We start from the raw sequence: 20,057 nt of genomic DNA, 5'->3' as shown, positions 1-20,057 counted from the left end.
TGTGGCTCATGCAGCCTTTCTGTACTTTCATGGTAACTTGGCTTTTTTTAGAACATAAACAGCTCTTCTTGTCAGAAAAGCTGGTACATTGGCACAGGTTTTAGGGATCAGAGGAATAGCTTGCCCTTTTTTGGGAGAAGGCGACAAGATGAAGAACAAATATTACTGAAGCTTTCTTGGGCACATGCAGCTCTCGGAAACTGGTCATCTCTGCTCTAGGAGGTTGTCCAAGGTGCCTAGAGAAACTTACTTCCTAAGAAAAGTTGGGGGTGGGATGGTAGATACCTCTTTAAATAGCCTTAATGCAAAGGCATCCTATGTTGTCCTAGTTCTTCACATAAGAAGTGGAGGGGCAGGTTCTGCAAAGGTATGTTGAGCGTAGCCTGTGGACTTCTGATCTTTTGGAGTATGCTGTCTCTGACCTAACCTTGCTCTGATAAGCTTTTTGGGAATAAGCGGCTCCTCCTTGGTGGCTAGGTTCTGTAGTTCACCCTCTTCTCTTGCATATGCACAACATCAAATGGTCTTTCTGCTTCTATGTTCTGCAGTTCATATTCCTGCTGAAATAGGTGGTAGCAGCTTTTGTTTTAAGCAGTGTGTCTTTGTCTAATAACAGAATGAACATGTATCTTCACTATGGTTAGTGTTGCGGGGAGCCTTTCTGACTCCTTAGCTGGCAGGAGAAAATGCTTCTGGCTGAAACCTATGGAATCTCAAGGCAGCTGGGTCTGTAAATGGAGCTGGAGCTAGACTGCTGGGGGTGGGCAGGGAGCTGGGGGGCGCAGGAGTCGGCCGGGGGCTCCGGGCGCTGGGATCAGCGGATGGTGCCGCGGGTGGTGGCTGTTACGGCGCAGCTCCTTCCCCGCGGGGAGGGCGGCGGCGCCGGGCCGAGGGATGCGCCGGGCGGGGGCGCCCTGCTGCTCCGCGCCGCGCCCCCGCCCTCCCGCTTTAAACCCCCAGCCGCCCGCCCATTGGCGCGCGCTCAGACGTCATCGAGGCTTCCACCAATCGGCAGCCGGCTCCACGCTGCTCTCCGTCACCTCCCGCCGGCGGACTCAATTTCCCAGGGTGCACCCCGCAGCCTGCCCGTGCTTCCGGTTCCGGCGTACCCCGGGGATGCGGGGAGCCGCGGGGCGACCTCGGGCGCTGCGGTGGGTTGGAGGGCGCCGGGGCCCGGCCGGGGCCGTGGCCCGCTCTGAGCACCGGGGCCTGGGGCCCGGCCGGAGCCCGAGCCTAGCGTGGGGGCTGACCCTGGGCCTGGTCTTAGGGCTGGGGGTCAGGGCTGGGGCTGGGCCTAATCCCGACAACGGGGGTCGGGGCTGGGCTGGGACAGCGGCCTAGTCTGGAGGACGGGGCGTGTTGGGGTGAGTTGGGCCCGAGGCTGTGCTGGGGGATGGGGCTGGCACTGCTCAGTCCTGTCACTATGCGGCTGTGGGCATGTAATCCCATGTCCTTCTCTTCCCCGCCTTCCCTGTGCCGGGAAGCAGGGTGAGCCCCAGTGCTTGTTTTCTGGTCCCGGAGTTCCTGGGGTTGGAGACTGGCTTGGGTGTCGCTGTGGATGTGTCTGCTGAGGGCACCAGGACCAGTCTTGTTTCCTCGTTCTTGGCATCTCTTTCCTGTTCTGAGTGTTGTGGCTGGCAGAGGTGCTTTCTGCCTTACCTGTAGTTTCAGATGTGGTGGTGGCTTAAGACTCAGGTAGGGACCTAAAAAGCATTGCTGTGTTTTGTTCAGGCCTCACGTTAGTTCCCTGTGTGCACCCCAGCAACGCTGAGGCCAGTGAGTTTAAATGGTGTCTGGCTGACTGGAAGAGAGTCTCACTTTGATTTGTTTTCTTCCCTTTACAGAGCTTCGTGGATCTGCTGTTGGCTTTCTGACCTTTGGTTCCATTAAGTGACATAGCTGAAATGTCCCTGTCGGAGTGGCACATTGCAGTGAAGCTGGCAGATCAGCCGCTGGCTCCCAAATCCATCTTGCGTCTGCCAGAGACGGAGCTTGGAGAATGCCCGCTCGGTGGATGCAGCATCTCCTACCTGAAGCAACTGATCACAGGGAAACTGCAGGAGTCTGTCCCAGACCCTGAACTCATTGGTAGGTACCTGCGTGGCTCATGTCAAAGGCCTGTCGCAGGGGCCATGTTTAAGTTAGTGATATGATGCATACTGCAAAAACTTGGATCGAGTGTCAATAGAATTTTAGGTAGTTTTTTAACTTCTTTTAAACCCCTCCTTGTCTCCTCTTCCCCCGAAGTCCTCATCTCTTCTGGCTGCGTTGAGGGCAGACAGGGAGTCCCTCTGCCTGGGTGACTCCACCCCATACTGCAGGCTTTACTCAAAGCCCATGGGTGTAAGGGAGCGCCTTCCTTGTCCACGCTCCTGGGACACAGATCGCCACTAACCCCTTGTGTGCGGCAGCTCTTGCTCCTGCATTTTGGTGGGAAGAGGAAGAGTTCTCCTGGTTGGTGGGAAAGGGCCTGCCTTCCCCTGTCATCTCCTGAATGCTGCTGGGACCCAGACGTGTCGTACTGTTCCTGGCGGCGGTGGCGTTGGGCTCATGGGGAGACTTGGCATGACTGGAGAGCACGGCGTGGGGCTCAGAGCTAGTTCTGGAGACTCTGCCACGCTGCCGTAGTCATCGTGTCTCGTGATTTTGATAGTGTATGTTCCGGCATTGATTTGGAATCACGGTACTCCTGCAGTGTCAGTGCGCTGCCCCTCACTGCAGGGAAGCTTTGGGAGCTTTTTCTTCTAGCAGTTGAAAACACTTTTCTATACGTAGCCTGTAAAGTGTGAGTCAAAAGGTATTCTGTAAGTGCTAGTTGTTAGTAATTAAATCACCATTATTTTCCAGGTTCATCAGCAGGAAATCGTTTGGCAGGGCTTGTCAGTACAGACCTGTCCTTATTATGAGATCTCTTTGCGTGTGATGCAAAGCAGAACTCTGAGAGCACAGATCCTCTGAAGGATGTGGTTCTGCAGGAGCTGGCGAGGTTGTCACCTTCTGCGCAGTTCAGCTCTGTGACTTCCCTGTGTCCCGGTGCACAAGGCCCGGCGCTGCTGAGTCAGTTGTAGTGGCTACGTGTGCGGAGCAATAACCCCCACACAGCTCCCAGTTCTTAAAGGCCGCAGGACCTTGCCGGGTGTGCTGTAAATGTTTGCTGTCTCTCGTAGATCTGATCTACTGTGGCCGTAAGCTGAGGGATGACCAAACACTTGATTTTTATGGCATCCAATCTGGCTCCACTGTTCACGTCCTGCGCAAGTCCTGGCCTGAGCCTGATCAGAAACCAGGTGAGGCGGAGACGGTGTGGGATAACCCTTAGGTCTCCTTGGGATGTGTTTAGTGTGGGTCCCTTGTGACTGAGGATCAGCTTCTCTTGCGATCTGTTTCTGGGAGGCAGGTGTGGGATTTGGATGAAGCCCTTGCAAAGGTCTGTACTCTTGTACTGGAACTCACCATTTCTAGCAGCAGCAAATGGGCTTTATGTTTTCTTGCTGATGGAAGAGTTAAGGAAGGAGCCATGTGATGTGGAGAGCAAATTTCCCTTCCTTAATTGAACTGCAACCAATTTTAGGGTGTTGCCAGTGAATCGTAAACAAAGTGACTGGTTACTCCAGCTCCAGGGTTGCGTAGGCTTGTGTGTGCTCCTAGTCTGCCAGATTGTAGAATAAAATGGGTTAGTTTAAAGTTCTTGTTTCAACACCTTTCCTTTTGTATGTGTAGGAGGGTATATGTGTATATTTTTGTGTGTCTGGAAGCTGGGAGTGTGTTTACCATCTTTGGGCATTTACTTGATAAGCTGTGATAACTGTAGTGAGATGCTCGCAACCATTTTTCTGTACCCTTCCTCCCTAGATGAAATGAATCCAGGGAATTAAAGAATCACCATTGCTGCTGCAGCATGGAAGTCCAAAAAAGCTGGTCAAGTGGCTAATAAAGCTGACTGAGAAAGAGAGAATGATGTTTTGTTCTGTTGTTTTTCCCTCAGAGCCTGTGGATAAGGTGGCAGCGGTGCGGGAGTTCCGGGTCCTTCACACTGCCCTGCATAGCAGTCCTGCCTACAGAGATGCAGTGAGTGGGGCTTCATACTTCCCCTTCTTGGTGTCTTTTGTTTGTCCCCCGTCTGTGAAGAGGGAATCCCTGAGTAGAGTCTTTGTGTGACGCTGCTGATCCATTCTGATTTCTCTGGCAGGTCTTCAAAATGCTAGGGAACAAGGAGTCACTGGATCAGATCATTGTAGCTACTCCTGGCCTAAGCAGTGATCCTGTCGCTTTGGGTGAGTCTAAATGTGATCCAGAGCATCTGAAGAAAGCTAAAGAAAGATGGTCAGTGTTTAATTCATGATGGGGAGAAGGGAAGAGAGCACTTTTCTCTGGGGAAAGTGCCTTTTCTCTTTCTTCATGGAGCGTGAGAGTGCCTGAGAGCCTGCTCAGGCAGGAGTCAGTTATACTCTGCTGATCTGTAGTAATGTTTGAGGATGGACATTAGCTTCAAGAGGCGTAGGGAACACAGAGATGGAGGGAGAGCAGCGGGGAATGGGTGCTCTTTCATTCTGCAGTGTCGCAAAAATGTTCATTAAATCTCAGCCTTGCTTGTGTTGGCCCAGCGAGTTATTAGCCTTTTTGCACGTTGCCATGAGAGAGGCGGAATATGGGATGCAGTCGCAACCTCTCACAGCGAGCAGCCGGTTGGGGTGAGCTGGATACCAGACTTGATTGTGTCCTTAAGGAAGAACTGTTTGTTGTGCCCGAGCACGGCTTGTGGGATCTGCTGGAAAAGCCCTGCCGCTTGGGTGTGTGGTTGTGATGGAGAGTCTCTCCAGAGAGAAGTGGAAGGTTTTGGAGAGAACAATAATAGGGTATTTATGGTGTCTGCTAATGACTCAGTTCCTGAAAGACAATTAATTTTTTTTGGTTTTCCCATGGTTCTTGTTCGACTGGCTGCTGTCTTTCTTGTATCCTGTCTCTTACTTGTGTTTCCTGGTCCTTCCCAGGAGTCCTGCAGGACAAGGATCTCTTTTCAGTGTTTGCAGACCCCAACATGCTGGACACGTAAGTTCACGTGAGCTGGTGCAGTGGCTAAGTAAAGCCTGTGTTGTGCTGCTGCATAAGCCACTTTTCTCTGGGTGGAAGAGAGAGTTCTGCTCCCCCCTGCCAGTACAGATACACCAAGCCAGAGATTCAGGATAGGACCCTTCTTCCTCAGCAACAGAAAAGAGGGAGCTGAGGCTTTGCCTAGGGCTTTGATATGCAGCCTCCTCCACTGTTGCATAAACCAAAGAATATTGTGAGAGATGGGGCCATCCTTGCATCCAGATCATGGGTTCAAATCCAGATACGGTTGCTCACAGCAGAAAGTTGCTCCCTTGAGAGCATACAGGAGACATGTAAAATGTGAGAGTCAACATGGGGTCAAGAAGGAGCCCCAGCTTTCAGATCCAGGCTCTCACCAGTGCCAGTTCCACAGAGGCTGTGAATAGGAATGGGGAGAATATGACCCTTATGTGTGGGCTTGGGAGGTTTTGTCACTGGACAGCCAAAGGCAGGGTCTGAGGTGGTGGTGTGTGGCCGTCAGGAATGGTTCTGCCATTGCTGTCATGAGTTTTGTGCCAGTACTGAGATGCTTCTTTCCTGCACGTGTGATTCATTCTTCCACTCCATCTCTCCAGGCTTATTCCCGCTCACCCTGCGCTTGTGAATGCCATTGTTCTTGTTCTGCACTCGGTGGCCGGCAGCACCCCCCTCCCAGCCCCAGAGACGTCCTCCCGGAGCATGTCGTCTGGCTCCTACCGGGATATGCCAGGTACATTCGGTCTTCAGACACGCAGATGTGTAGTGAACCTGCAGAGAAGATGTGCTGCAGATTTGCAGACAAGTTTGTACTGACACCTGATCATCCCCAGGCTGGAAGAAAGAGTTTCGAGTTCTTGACCTGGGAGTGTTCATTGTCATTTGATAGATTTTGCACCAAGTGTGAGACTCGTCTGGTCCACTTCAGTCTCAGGGCCTCTCCCAACCTAGTCTCTACCACGGCCGGCGGTAGCAGAGTGCTTGACTTCTGTCATGTGTGAACGATGGGCCTGAGCTGTCCACAACTGACCTGCTGTATGTGGGCTTGCTGGTGCTGAGGCCTCTCTCCTAACCAGTGCCTTAGCTGGAGCTGAGCCTGGCCCGCTGGAGCAAGGAGCACTGGACTCCACGGGATCCTCGTTTGATGATTAATTCCTGATAGCACCTAGTTTTCTGCATCTGTTTATTTTCCTTTCTGTTGCAGGTGGCTTTCTGTTTGAAGGTCTCTCAGATGAAGAAGATGACTTTCACCAGGTAACTGGGCAGGTCTGGGCGGAGCAGCTGTTTGGGACTTGCAGTATGGGTTCAATTCATTGCCCTTAAAGAATCCAGTGGCTTTCTGTCTTCCTCTTTTAACATCATGAGCCTGTCTGGCTCCGAAGGATGTTGTGACCATATCAATGATTGTGAGATGCTTGGATGCTGTTCATGTTGGGAGTCATTTGAGTGCTGAGGTAGGAGCACGAGGGAAGAAGGCAGAGGTACAACCCAAAGCTTAGCACTTGTCCTCAGAGTAAACATCATCTTAGTCAAATTCATGCAGAGCCAGAACTGGGTACAGATGAGTACCCAGTTCTGAGAAACGTGGGAGCATTGGTCTCTGCTCTTCTACTGCAACACGTGGAGGTTTTCTCTCAAAAGGACAAAATATTTTGTAGGAGAAATTAAATATTTAAGCAGAAAAAAATGCCTGTCAACAGATAGTTTGTTACTGGCTAATAGCACTTTGTTTTTAAGCTGGTGAATGGTACGTTAAAAGGTTTACTGTCAATTTCTGCAGCCTTGTAATAACTGAGTTTGGGAAAAAGTGTGCCTGATTGTCATGTGTGTTTGTTTTCTGAAAGCTCTGCACTTGACTTTCAAGTGCTGTAGGGAAGGGATCCCTGGGAATACGCATGTGAGCCATATTCTACTGGGACACAGACACCAAAATCAGAGGGTTTTTTTTTCCCCCCTCCATGCAGAGCACAAGATCGACACCATCCAGCAGTGCTTCTGGTTCCCGCCCAGCTTCCCTTGGCTACTCTGGGGCTGCTGGACCCCGGCCGATCACCCAGAGCGAGCTGGCGACCGCCCTGGCACTGGCTAGCACCCCAGAGAGCAGCTCCCACACGCCTACTCCTGGCACTCAGGTACAACGGCAGCACAGCAGCTAGGGATATCCTCCTGGGTCATAAAACCAGCCGCTGGGTGAGTGCAAGTCCTGCTCAGGTCTGGGGGCCCTGGCTGTGATATTCTCTTACTACTGGGGTCTCAGCCTCCTGGAACCTGTATGGAGTAATAATGGAGATGTAGCAGGTGCTGCCCCGTGCTGGCTCTGGTTCTTGTGACAACAGTGCTCTCCTGATCCTCATGCAACCTGTTTCTTCCCAGGGTCACTCCTCTGGGACCTCCCCAATGTCATCCAGTGTCCAGTCAGGAACACCCATCACCAATGACCTCTTCAGCCAGGCCTTACAGCATGCCCTGCAGGCCTCCGGGCAGCCCAACCTGCAGGTCAGTGTCTCAGCCTCTTCCTCTGGGAGCCTTTGAAAGTCCCATATTGCATTGGGTGTTGCGGGATGGAGGTGGGTCTTCCATCCACCTTCTGTGGCAGGATGTTGAGCTGAAAGGTGCATCACCAGAGGAGAATAGCTTCCTGCAGGAGGGATGATAGAGAGCAATGTGAAGTACTGGGTGGGTGTGGGAGGGGTGGGCTGGTGAGTCTGGGGAGTTTTCAGCAAGACTTAGAGCTTTCAGGAGCTGCGTGATGTGCATTTAGCAATGCCATTGTGAACTACAGAGAGATGTGGGAGAATCCAGTGTAGTAGCATAGGCTGTGGAGAAGGCTGTTATTGCTTGGAGTCTTACACCTACCCTTAGCTTCTTTTGTCTCCTGTCTGTAGAGCCAGTGGCAACCACAGCTTCAGCAGCTGCGAGACATGGGCATACACGATGATGAGCTAAGCCTCAGGGCCCTGCAGGCCACTGGAGGGGACATCCAGGCTGCCCTGGAGCTCATCTTTGCTGGTGGGGCTCCCTAGCTTTGGCTAGAGAGGCTGGACTGGTGCGTTGCACTGAGGCAGCTGTGACGCTCCTTGGTCTGGGACTCGGCCCTGAAACGCTTTCCTGCACTGGGGCTTCGCTCTTGGGCACTGAGCAGTTGGGGCAGCTGCTCCTTTCCTTGCAGGTGGCTGTGTGCTCCTGTTTGATGAGAACACTGACCATGCTAAGGGCAGTTCCTCCAGCTCCAGTTACCTCTCTCCAACTTCCCCGTCTCCCCACTCTGGCCACCAGAGACGAGACCTTGGAGCTTTGCACAGCACAGAGAAAGATCGATGGCTCTTGTGCTCTGGGAGATGTGGCGTCTGCGTTTCTGCAATCTTAGATGTTTCAACACATTCTCCTGCCCGCTGTTTTGTTCCTGCCCACCTGACATGCCTCAGGCTATTCTGTTTTGCTGTTGTGGTTCCTCTATTCAACTGTATTAAATGTACTGTCTTCACTTGCCTGGTGTTTGGGTTGTGATCCATCCTGGCTTAGGCTCAGCAGATCTGAGAGACAGTGTGCTCATTGCATCATGGAAACTGGATGAACCACTTTGCCTGTTGTAGGACTGTTACTAGTTCAGCAGAGGGCACTCCTCTAACAGCAAAGTACTAGCTGTATCTGTCAGGTGCAAAGATTGTGTTGTGAGTGTAGCTGTCCTGCACAGCCATGAGTTAGACCAATACGAAAGAACTAACTGTTCTGCAGAGACCCATTCTCAACGAAGGAGCCTCAAAGAAGCATCGTGTCTCCTTCTCAGCAGAAGCCTATTTGTTCTCAGCTGTGTGGGGGGATACTGGTAGAGCCCTGCAAGTTGACAAGAACAAGGTTACTGGTGCAGCTGTTCATGGTCACCACAGGGTGACAGTAGAAGCGTGACAAACACAAGGCAGGCTTGAGGCTGTTACCAAAGAGTGCAAGCAGGGGCTTGGTAGGAGGAATGTATTGTCTCTGGCACAGGTTAGGCTGTTGGGCTGCAGCCAGCATTTTCCAAAGTGTCCTCTAATCCTGGGTGCCATGGTTGCGGCACCTGAATTGCAAAGACAATGAAATGCATTTGTCTACATTTACAGTCAGTGAGATCTGTGAGAAGCTGGAACCACAGCTGGGCCTGGCTTTGCTCTGGTTGTACTATCAAGATAAAAAAGGCATGAAAATGGGAGATGGTTTGTCTGATACATCACCATGAGTCACTAGGGAAGCTGAAAGCAGAACACGGTCTACTATCAGACTACCCGTTCTCCCCTCTAGCTCCTTTCAGAGCACTTGGATCATTTGTTGATATGATCTTGGCTATCACACAGCAAATGCTGGATTGTTCTCTCCAGGACAGCCTATTGACTGATAGGTCTTAATCTTCTCTAGAGGATTAAGACTCAGAAGGGATGTACTGTGGTGTTCCCCCTGCCCCCCTTTCCATATGTAGTCTAGGAGATGCAATGGGATAGAGACAACCAGATTTCCTGACTTGATACACCCTTCCTGGTTATTGCCCTCATTATCTGCTTTGGAAACCCAGTCCAGATGATGACAACAATATTATGCAGTATGAAAAGTGATTAATTTGTTTCCATCCCTGGTGCTTCACCTTTTGCTTTGTAGGGAACAGATATCGTACTCCTGTGCATATCATCCCTGTACATCCTCCCTCACTCTGCCCGCTGTGGAGATGAGCCCTGCTGTCAGCCCTCAATCCTCCCTGGCTGACTAGGGATAAGCTGTATCACAGATGCTGCTGCCCAGAGCTGGCTGGAGTAATGCTGGAGGTGGAAGTCTCAAAGCATTTGCAGGCCTGCCCAAACTAGCTTAGCATTAGCAGGACTTGCTTTGGGACTGGGACTGACACATCTGGTGTGCCATGTCAGATCACAGCCTAGATCGGGACCAGCTTGGGGTTATTGGTGTCCCTAAATGGTCTGTCTTTTCTTTTTCTCTCACCCCTTGTCCTCATGATATGATCACCTCATCGACCCATGTTTTGTATTAAGCAGGTTTTTCCATTTTATTGGCTATTTCCACTTCTCCCTTTGGCACTGGATAATTGAGAAGTAACTGGATGTTTTGCATGGAAAGAACATATTTTGATTTCTGCTTTCACGAATCGTGGGGTACTTGGCTTGGAGTACCCCATCAGACACATTCTGTTTCTAAATTGGCTATAGCAGAGAAGAACTTGGCACCGACTTTGTTCATAACACGACTGCACGCGCTTTGCCTCATCTTGCCTATCTTTGGTTGCCTAAAATAGAAATGTTCAACAATCAGGCAAATTTAGAGATGCCAGAGGGGAAGAAAAGCCCCACCTGGCCCCTGCAAGGCTGGTGATGGAGGAGGAAGAGAAAGGAAGACTTTGATGCAAGAGGCCTTTGAAGGAGAGCAGAAGTTCAGAGCACCTCGGAACTGACTCTGCAGCAGTCAGCTGTGCACTGCCTTCGTGGCTACTCTAATTGCCAGGTGCCTCCTGCCTCCCAGCTTTGAGATCAAAGCGATGCTGGCAGCCACTTCATGTGCAGAGAAAGCTCCCCCAGCGCAGCCTCTGCTGAGGGGGAGAAACAGGCCAGGGGATGAGGCTGCAGGAGGCAGGCACTCATTTGGGGGAGTCCCTTTGCCTGGTATTAGCCACCTAAATGTGGCTAATGGGGATGTGTAATGGGGCATCTTGTCTGAGCCAGTCCTGGCTCCTACAGTTGCTGAAGGAGCCTATATCCTAAGGTGGGTATCGAACAGAACTGGAATGACTGCTGAAGGTGCTGATATCCACTGCTTGTTGAGAAAGCAGCTTAGTCCAGGCACCAACATGTCAAGGGCTGAAGCACGATAGATCCTGCTCTTTGAGAGCAAGCTGTGATGAGCTGTCTCCCCCCGCCTGGCCTTTGTGGTCCTTCCTTTGTTCCACTGCCCAGCTACCTTCCTCTCCTCCTGCGCCAGCTTTGCTTGCCGCTTCCACGCTTGGGTTAGAGGTGCATCCGTCCCTGTCAGGTCTCAGCTTGTTTGTGTCCTGCTTGCGTGCCTGACCTCCACTTTCCACCGCGCTCTGTTTCCCAGCCAAGCATCCGTGGCCCGGCTGTCTCACCGGCGGTGCTCTTGGGAGCAGGCTGGAAGGTGTTTGTTCAAAGCCTTTGGCTGACCGTTTGGAAGGCAGGAAGGTCAAACCATGGTTCCCCAATGTAAGCAGCTTTCATTAGGGACTTTCCATTCCTGACATCAAAGAGAAACTTCTTGATTCAGTTCCCTCTTTGGCTCTAGTGAAGCTGACAAGGGAAGCGATAACAGTAGGTGTTTTCAGTAGCGATGGCAGAAGTTGGTTTGTACTGCTGTGTTTTGTTAATACTCATGTTGTTACTTGTCCTGGTGCTTGACCATCAATGCTGGAGCATCATGGACACCTGCAGGGGCTGGCAGTTTGGCTGGGATCAAGGCTTGTCCCCTTCTTTTGTACTTTGGCCACCTTGATGGTTTATTCACTGTTTCCCCCTCGTCTTTCTTTTGGTTAAGACAGTCCTGAGTTGACTGCCTCTGTGAGGAGCAAGGCTGTGTTGTGGGAGGGTAATTTTCCGGTAACAGGGTAAAATAGAGAGATCCCCTAGGCTTCATGTTCATGATAGCTTTTGTTGTACCCTAGACAGCGTGAGCCGCCTGCCTGCCCACTTCCATCTTCGTCCGCTTTCACAGTGACGCTGGAGCCTTCCCATGTGCGAAGTGAATCCAACCAGCCAGATCTATCCCAGGAGCAGGCGTCAATGTTTGAGGTAGTGAATGTCTGTGCAGATGCAGCCTCCTTGGTTTTGGTAATTTGTTGCATAAGATTTTAAACTCCAGTGTTTCAAGCTCTTCAGCCTTGATTTCTAGCTTCAAATGACTAGTGTTAGAGAGATTTCCCTTCATTCTCCCACATACCTCCAGTATTTCAGAATAAGTGTTTTTTCCTTGCTCCCCCAGCCAAACCGAGGGACCCCTGCTTGCAGGGCAGAGGCAGGACTGTGCTGGTGCAGGAACCAAATAACTAAATCCCTGTTTGGGCAAGGCAGCCAAGCACCTGATGCTGATGTTCATCCATGAAGGACTTTTCAGGGTCCCATCCTCCCCAGATGCTCCCAGACCTCTTCCGTGTCCATGGGACACGGCATGTTTTTAGATTTGGGTTTGTTGCTTGTCACTTAGCCTCCTTACTTGCCTCCACTGGATTGAGTCTTATTTATGTGCCAAGCTAGCAGCCTGAGAGCTGTCAGAATACCCCTGCTCATCGTGGGTGTCTGCGTTGAGCTGAGGAAACACGACTCTCCCCCCGCCAGGAGCAGCGTGAGGGTAAGCATGCTTCGGCCTACCAGCTCCATTTTGCTGTTAGCTCGGACTATCGGTCAGGGTGATTCTCTCCAAAGCTGTTGAGCTGTGGCCCAGGTGGTTGTAGGCATTCAAGGTCTGCCACAGGCCCTGCTAGGGAGGGACTAACCTTGCACGTCCAGGCAGGAAACATCCACATCGTGAAGAGCAGCAGGGAACTTGTCGGGTAGAGCTCTTGCCCATCAGCTATTCTTTCTTTGCAAAGGATGTGATGGTTTCCTGGCTGGTTTCAGCTTTGTCCTGGTCGGGAATGCCGAACTGCCAGGAAATAGTTCGTCGGTTTTAGTTTGTTTCTTCCTAAGTTAGGTTTATGCTGGCTCAGTGAGCTGAACAGTCTCACTGTGAGGGGTCAGGCCAGTGCCGGAACAAAGGAAAGAGGGAAGAACAGGACCTTGCAGCTGCCATGAGCTGTGGGATTTCCTTGGCAATTCTGAAATCTTGGTCTTATCATTGCTCAGGCAAGCTTTCCAGGAAGGAGGAAAGAGAAGTTTTACTGATGCTGGGAATATTGGTCAGGAATAAGATGAGAATCCAAAGACTGGGGCAAGTGATATAGCACAGCTGTCCCAGCAGCATGTACCTTGTAAATGTATGGGACTTGGTCCCTTTCCTAACATGGATGAATGAACATTTTTCCTAAAGAATGGAGAAAAGGGACTTCTGTGGCTTTAATCATCAAAGCACCTTCAGGGAACTGTGCTTCTTATGCCTAGACTCCATGTGATGCTAACCGGGGAAATGCATACTAAACAGTGCAGTTTCAGGGCAGCCGACTGTTTTAACTTGGTGATAGCAGAAATGTACTGAAAATGTCATGCTGTGAAAGGATGTTTATTTCCCAATTATAATATTTTCTTCTCTATTTATAACATTCTAACATTTATAAATTACACTGTTTATAAATAACCCTCTGATTTATAACAGTGTATGTAGCTCTAGTCCTGCTAACTTTACCAGGATACTTTGTGAGTTTAATAAGAATATGGTAAAAAAAAAAAAAAAAAAAAAAAAAAAACATGGGAAGAAGGTTAACATCCTCTTGATACATCTTTTGAAGTTGAGACAAGGACTGAGCTATCGTCTTTGAAGATGAAGCTCACTGGCTCTAGTCCTCTTGAACTGGGTCTGGAAACCTTAAAAAGAAAAGAAAACAAAAAAACCCCACAGTCACTGTTGGGGTGAGACACATGATTCTGGGGAAAGTTTATGACCATGCAGCCTCTCCAGCCAACTTCTGAATGTTCCAGGCTGCCAGCATGGATGGCAGAGTGGTTGTCCGGAAATCTTTCTGCGTCTGAGTTTTTTCCTTACCGGGGAAATAAATACCTTGCTGATATAAGAGCGTGACCCATTCAGTTCAGCAGGGTGCATTAGCTCAGGTTTTAAGATTGAGGGTGAGTCAGGAGAGCTATGAGGTTCCACACCAGGAGTGATAAAGGCATAAAATGAGCTACGCAGGGTCGGAGCAAAAAGTCCTCTGTTCTCCTGCAGCAGCCAATAAACAGGTATCGCAGAAAGAATATAAGAACAGGGTGAGTAAAGAAAGATACATCTCTAATAGACTTTCCAGCATCTGGTGGCCTCAGGTTTAGGGACTTTTTGGAGCTAGAAATGGGGCCTTAGTGGTTGACAGACCCTGCTGATATTTTTGCTTTGAACACAGGCAAACTTGTAGGCTCTGTGCCACCCTACAGCAAGGAGTCCCGCAGTTTAGCCGTAGGTTTTGTGAAGATTTAACATCTATAACCCAAGAGAGTAGTCAGCAGCTGGAAGGAGGGAGAAAGGTGCAGCCGTGGGACTGTGACAGAGGTGACTTCTTGGATGCCAAAACCTCAAAAGGGTTGGTGGTGGTGTGAGAGAGTCACCCTGTGGCGGTGTGTACGGCCAGGCTCTGAGGTTTGATTTTTGGGTGCCTGGAAACAGCCTGGGATTGCTGTGGGCACTGAAGTGGCAACAGGTGACAGAGATTGCTGGGAGAGTTGCACAGTCAGGAAGAAAATTGTCGTTTAATCTCCTCTAAAACGGAGCCTGTTGCCAATGACAGCCGAGCTCTGTAATCCCCCCGTAACGCTCAGCGTGCTGTCTTGGCATCCCGCAGGGCAGGCTCCAAACTGTTTACCTCCTTTTTAATTGGATTGTTTGTGTAGGGCCCGATTCAAAGGAAGAGAAGCAGGACTGACGGTGCTGACTCTGGAGCAATCTGTCCTGAGGTGTAGCTCCCTCTGATTAAATGCTTCAATCCCAAAGGATCCTCAGTTACGCATAATTTAATCATCCCATGGATCCTGCCAGCTGGTGTCTGCCCAGGCAATTTTCATGCCAGTTTATTCTTCTTCCACTTCAGCTCTTATTCTTCTTTTTCCTTCCCTCCCTTCCTCCCCTCCCAAAAGCCTGTGATCTGGTGGTTTATGACTTCCTGCAATTGCTTTCCCAAATGAGCTACGTGGGAGCTATCTGGACACATAATAACCAGGAAGCAGATGATAGGTGCAAATCCTATATAAGGAAGGGCAGATGGGAGGCAGGAAGAAAGGGCAGCTCTTCCCTGCGCAGGCCAGTGTCCCTTCCAAGAATTTTGACGGGTCATGGGTAAAACAAGTCAAACAGTTTCAGCACATGGTGAGATCTTGAGCTGTTCCCACTCTCCTGCTGGAAGAGATGGCGGACTTCCCATGTCTGATGGAGAGAGAAACCGGTGTGTCTGTAGTGCTGAGCCTTTGTGTCACCAGGCAGAGGCTCTGCATTTAGAGCCAAGGACAGTGCAGAACTGCAGACGCTTACCTTCTGCGTCATTTGGCCCAGGATTGTCTAGCAGGGGCCAAGATGGGAAGGAGTAGCAAGAGATATAACACTTTTTAGACGTCTCTCCCTTCCTGGCGGGACAGATATCAGTGCTGGAAGTATTTTAACACTGCAAGGTCAACTTATTATCTTTAAATGAGTTTACTTTCCTCAGCAGCCTCCGCATATCTTACATGCCTGGCCAGTTTATGAGAGTTTCTTCTGACGTTTTTCCCAATAACAGTTTGAAGTGGCTCCCTGGGGACCAGGGGATTTGCACTGATTCCCCAGAGGAAAACATGGACTTAAATTCTACCCCATATTTATGTCAGGGAATGGGAGAGTGGATTGTGGAGACTGGACCTTAACTTGTGCATTACCAGGAGGACTTTAAGGATCTAATGGAGCTGATAAAGGGCTCTGATGAGCTTCTGTGTGAGGTGGAGGGTGCTGGACCCTTCTTGGGACTGCTCAGAGCAGTGTCAGTAAATGTGGCAGATGTGGGAATTAGTATTGCTGAGGAGGCTACTTTGCCCGCTGCTGAAGCATAGCTGCTCTGCAGCATGTGGCAATGCTGTCCTGAAATCCAGGCCTGCCCGGGAGCAGAGGAGCACAGCAGTCGAGAAACACCAAGAGTTTCAGGTAAGCAGCACACAGTTTGGCCTGCTGGGCCCTCATAGGAAGACAGAGCTGACTGTGCAGTGCTGGTATATCAATATGCAGCGCTCATGGTGACAGTGTGGCGGATCAATCTCAACAAAGCAACTTGCTGCTTTGTTTTAACTTTCTTTCAAAGGGGAAGAGCTGTGCATTGCGCTTTCTTTACTCTGCATAAAGCCTATGGGATCCGTGCTGAGCAGTGCCCAAGCTCCTGGCAGTCCATGTGGCAGAGATGTACATCTCGCTGTTGACAGCACTGCTTGCTAATGTGACCACTATTCAGGCATAACACGTTTGCCAGCCAACTGGGTGCTTGCAGTGAAAAGGGTGAGGGGTGGTGAAGGATCCTCCAGACAAGCTGAGTTAGTCTGTGGCAAGTCCTGGGGCAGGTCCTCTGCGAGCTGCTGCTATCAGTGAGTAGAAGACTTACTATGCTATCTTTCAGCATCATGGCAGAACAGAGAGAGGGAGGTATACAAAGTGATCAGCCCCACAGATTTAGTCCAGCTTAAACAGCCGATGGAGATGAGCTTGCATGAAAACAGCATGCCTGGAGAGGCTGAAGCGTTGGCAGCCATTGCAGGGGTGTAGCATCTGGAAGGGGGTGGCTGAGATTGCCCTGCTGGTGACCCCTGTGGCTTTCTGCAGGAATGTGAGTTGGAGGGGAGAATGTGCGTGTTGAAAGCAGAATGCAGTAGCTTGCTGATAAACAAGCTGCTTTGCTTCCTTCCCACCTCACTCCATCACTCAAGAACTGAAAGACCTGTTGGGTGGTGCCAAAAGAAACTGAATGGAATTTCACTTTCTTCCTGTCAAAGTCCATGCTAGTAAGTCTACTTGTTCCAAAGGCAAAATGCAGAGGAAAGAAATAGCAGGAGTCCCGTGCTTAGGCAGTAGAAATGCCATAGCCAAAAGGTCTGGTCTTTCAGGGCTCTGTAATGGTCACTTATACTTGTGTCCCAGCCTTGTGGGACATCAGTCCGTCCTGCAGCAGGGTCCCTGTCCTCGCTGCTGTGAAGCACAGGCTGGGTTCAATGGGGGATTTCCCATGCTCTGTGCCAACACATGCAGTCTAGCAGTCCCCATCTCATCCTTGGAGGGACTGTGGAAACATATGCTCACATGCGCCATGACAGTCAAATTAGGACGTTAGAAAAAGCAGAATCCTTCCTTCCCAGAGCACTAACAAGACCCTTGATCATCTGGGATGTGTTAACTTTCTCCTGGTGAACACCCTCAGTCCTTTATGCCATGGCCAAAAAGGTCCCTCTTTGGTACTTTTCTGAAGCTGCCACGACTGATAACAGCCAGAGATCAAGCTACGCTTGTCAGGTTTCTGGAAGAGATGGCACAGCAGTGAAAAGATCTTGCGGCTTTCACAGGGATAAGAATGTTTAAATTTTAGTGATGTTTGTGCTTCTTTTTGTTGATGAAATTTTCCAGGAAAAACATGCCTGTGTCCAAACCCATAATATTTAGTCAGTATATCTGGAGGACATGTTCCTGGTCATGTGGGAGGTTAGCAAAAAGCAATAACTATGCTCTTGTTGTGAATGGTGTTCCAACATACCTGTTCTTCTCTAATGGACCTGAAAAAATGCCAGCAGAAATGGTGGAGGTTTCAGAACAGTTAGGCTGCTTGGATGTTTGTGTCTTAGGCACGGGTCTGCGAGTGGCGCAGTGACATGAACGCATAGTACAGCTGAGGCTGTAGGGAGGCACAGGGCCCATGCACCCCCTTCTCCAGATGGTCTGTCCACATACCCATGTCCTATCTTAGCGGACAAACTGGCAAAGGGTCCTGTCTAGTAGTTCTGATCAGGCTGTTACGGGGCCAGAAATATTACATGAACATAGAAAATCCTCATATCTTTCCTGTGAACGTTTCCGAAGGGGAAGAAGGGTGGCCTGGGGAGGCCGGGGGGAGCAGCAGGTCCTCAAGGGAGACAGAGCTTTCTAAACAGATGCTCGCAGACTTATTCTTGTTTGTCTTCTACATTTGGACTCAGCTGGGTTGAAGATAAAGAGCAGGGGAGGGATTAGAAATAGTCAGCTATATGCACATCCTCTTACGGCATTACGTAGTTGTGAAGTTGCCCTGTTGGATCAGCTGGATTGAGGCTGTGCCTGTCTTTGTCCATCCTGGAGCAGGTTAAATGAAATATCCTCAGAAAGGTCTCTGCTCCATCAGTTGTCTTTGCTGATCTTTCCCATTTATCCAGGCCTGGCTGTGGTCTTGCTGGTACAGGCTGCCAGTGATGCTAGTCTCATTTGGATGGTGACTTGGTGCTGTACAATTGTAGTTATATGAGCCATGTGAAAGAAAAAACACATCAGGTCATAAAAGAAAAAGCAGGTAACAATGCATGCAACTTCTATTTGCATAGCCCAGATTTTGGTGGATGTGAATTGTTAAGTCGTCATGTTTATTAAGGAACCAGCATGGGTTGTTTGGCTTAGGCTGTTGATTTGCAAATGGTGCCCTCTTGTTTCTTTTTCACTCCTGACTGTGTGAAAGAGCCTTAATGAATTACACGCACATTTTCCAGCAAGCCTTCTCTGACGTGCGCTGCAAGAAAGCAAGTAGCAGTGGGTTCGAGTACCTCCAGGATCAATGGGGCAGGTAGAGAAAAGCAGTAACTTCTGGGGTGAAATGGACAGTTGCATAAAGGTGAGCAGCAATGCGGAACAGTTCAAGGCTAATCTGAGAATCACCATGTCTAAAAGTGGAAAACCAGAGTTGGTCTGTATGTTGTCATACTGTAATTACCCAAATGGCTGTTTGGTTGAAGAGAGAGATGAAACCCCATGCTTAGAGTTAGTGGGAAATTCCTGTGGGTCCTTAAAATTGTCAATTAGCTGCCTCATTAATTTTTTGCTTCCTCCAAAATGTCCCCTTGAACTGCCACTGTTCATCTCCTTCAGGAGTGGAGCAGTCCCGGGTCTAGCTTCAGTACTGACTTAAAAGAGAGCGCAGCTGCGTCTCATGTCCTTGTGAGTTCCCCGTGGGGCTCTCCTATTCTGGGCACGTCTGGCCTCGCTTTCCTCGCACGTAATGCCCTGCTCTTCTCATTAACAAATCTCACAGCGCTTCACAAAGACTGTCAGCCCTTGCTGGCCTCCTGACGGGGAATGGAGGTCTGGCAAAATGAAGCGACACTCTCCAAAGGTCGCACCGCAGCCCTGGTGGCAGGCCGGTCCCATGAGCCAGTGTGCTGCGCCCCACTAAGCATCTTGTCATTTCGGAGAGCATTAGCATGACAAAAGGCAGTGTGCGATCTTATGGAAAGGGATATTTGTTCACCGGATCTCTAACTAAATGGATTTTATGCATTCACACTCTCAGATTTTTCTTAATCCCATGCTCGCACTCACATGCTCCCAAGCACATGACATATGAGAGATGTACATGCCGGGATCATTTTTTTTGTGCAACACGGATGGCAAGGGACACCAGCTGTCAAGTCCTCATTATGTCTCTGGTGTTCTTCTTGACTTGTGAAGACAAATGAATTTTGGGGCAAATCTTTTGCGGAGTGGCCCGTTGCTCTGATCTTGTAGCACTAGCAGGAAAGAGGCTGGCACGTGAGCTACGCTGCAGCCTTGCTGCCTCCTCCTGATATTAGAGACATGGTCTCTTGTGAGCGAGTTGTCCTTGCCAGGCTGCTATCAGAGCTTTTTGCGCTTGACACATGCCTCAATTTAAGCAACTGGGAACAGGGATCTTCGTTATCAGCACAGGCCAGTCTTTGCACCCTTGATCTGCTGTTGCTTCCTGTGCTCTCACGCTCTCTCTCTCTTACACACACGCGTTTTCATTTTTACTTCATTCGTATCAACCTTAATATTTCTATTACAAGTCTCTTCACTGTCTGATAAGTTTATTGCAAGCCTTGGGCCAGCTGCAATTTTTCTCAAAGGAGCCTGAAGGCAAACGAAGCCATCAGGCTCTCACCTTCCTCTTCCAGGAAAGAGGGGGAAAAAAAAAGGAGGACGACAGAAATACCTTGCAAAGCCTGAGAGTACACATTGTGGGAGATCAGGAGGCAAACAAAAAGACCCCCTTTGCAAAGGACAGGCTTTTAAGAAGCCCAGAATAAGGCTTGCACTTTCTTCTTTTTTTTTTTTTGCATTCTACCAGCCTGGTACGAGGAAGAACACTTAGTCCCTCCCTCGTTTCC

General features: G+C 49.9%; 1 protein-coding gene across 5 annotated transcripts; it reads left to right on the top strand.

Moving 5' to 3' along the window:
* The first annotated feature begins 1,074 nt into the window (after positions 1-1,074).
* On the top strand, positions 1,075-8,555 carry UBL7 (ubiquitin like 7). 5 transcript variants are annotated; one of them, XM_026068216.1, is made up of 12 exons: positions 1,075-1,151; positions 1,845-2,088; positions 3,168-3,287; positions 3,986-4,068; positions 4,190-4,274; positions 4,992-5,049; positions 5,667-5,800; positions 6,272-6,321; positions 7,032-7,199; positions 7,441-7,563; positions 7,953-8,113; positions 8,237-8,555. In XM_026068216.1, exons 2-11 carry the CDS (start codon positions 1,905-1,907, stop codon positions 8,088-8,090), a joined length of 1,143 nt encoding a protein of 380 aa, XP_025924001.1. In that variant the 5' UTR covers positions 1,075-1,151; positions 1,845-1,904; the 3' UTR covers positions 8,091-8,113; positions 8,237-8,555. The 5 variants fall into 5 exon arrangements, with proteins under 5 accessions (XP_025924001.1, XP_025923998.1, XP_025924002.1 ...); XM_026068213.1 differs by having other exon boundaries at positions 7,953-8,555; XM_026068217.1 differs by having other exon boundaries at positions 7,930-8,555.
* Positions 8,556-20,057: the final 11,502 nt, after the last annotated feature.

This window comes from Apteryx rowi, unplaced genomic scaffold (assembly GCF_003343035.1).
Source record: "Apteryx rowi isolate R43461 unplaced genomic scaffold, aptRow1 scaffold_27, whole genome shotgun sequence".
In the NCBI taxonomy this organism is placed as follows: Eukaryota; Metazoa; Chordata; class Aves; order Apterygiformes; family Apterygidae; genus Apteryx; species Apteryx rowi.
Note: the sequence above shows the minus strand (reverse complement) of the source record. Positions and strands in the feature narration are given on the sequence as shown.

Excerpts from the sequence above, each read along its gene's own strand:
- UBL7 (XM_026068216.1), top strand. The coding sequence starts at position 1,905 with ATGTCCCTGTCGGAGTGGCACATTGCAGTGAAGCTGGCAGATCAGCCG. Across the intron at positions 2,089-3,167 it reads CCCAGACCCTGAACTCATTG|ATCTGATCTACTGTGGCCGT; the intron begins GTAGGTACCTGC and ends TGTCTCTCGTAG. Across the intron at positions 7,200-7,440 it reads CGCCTACTCCTGGCACTCAG|GGTCACTCCTCTGGGACCTC; the intron begins GTACAACGGCAG and ends GTTTCTTCCCAG.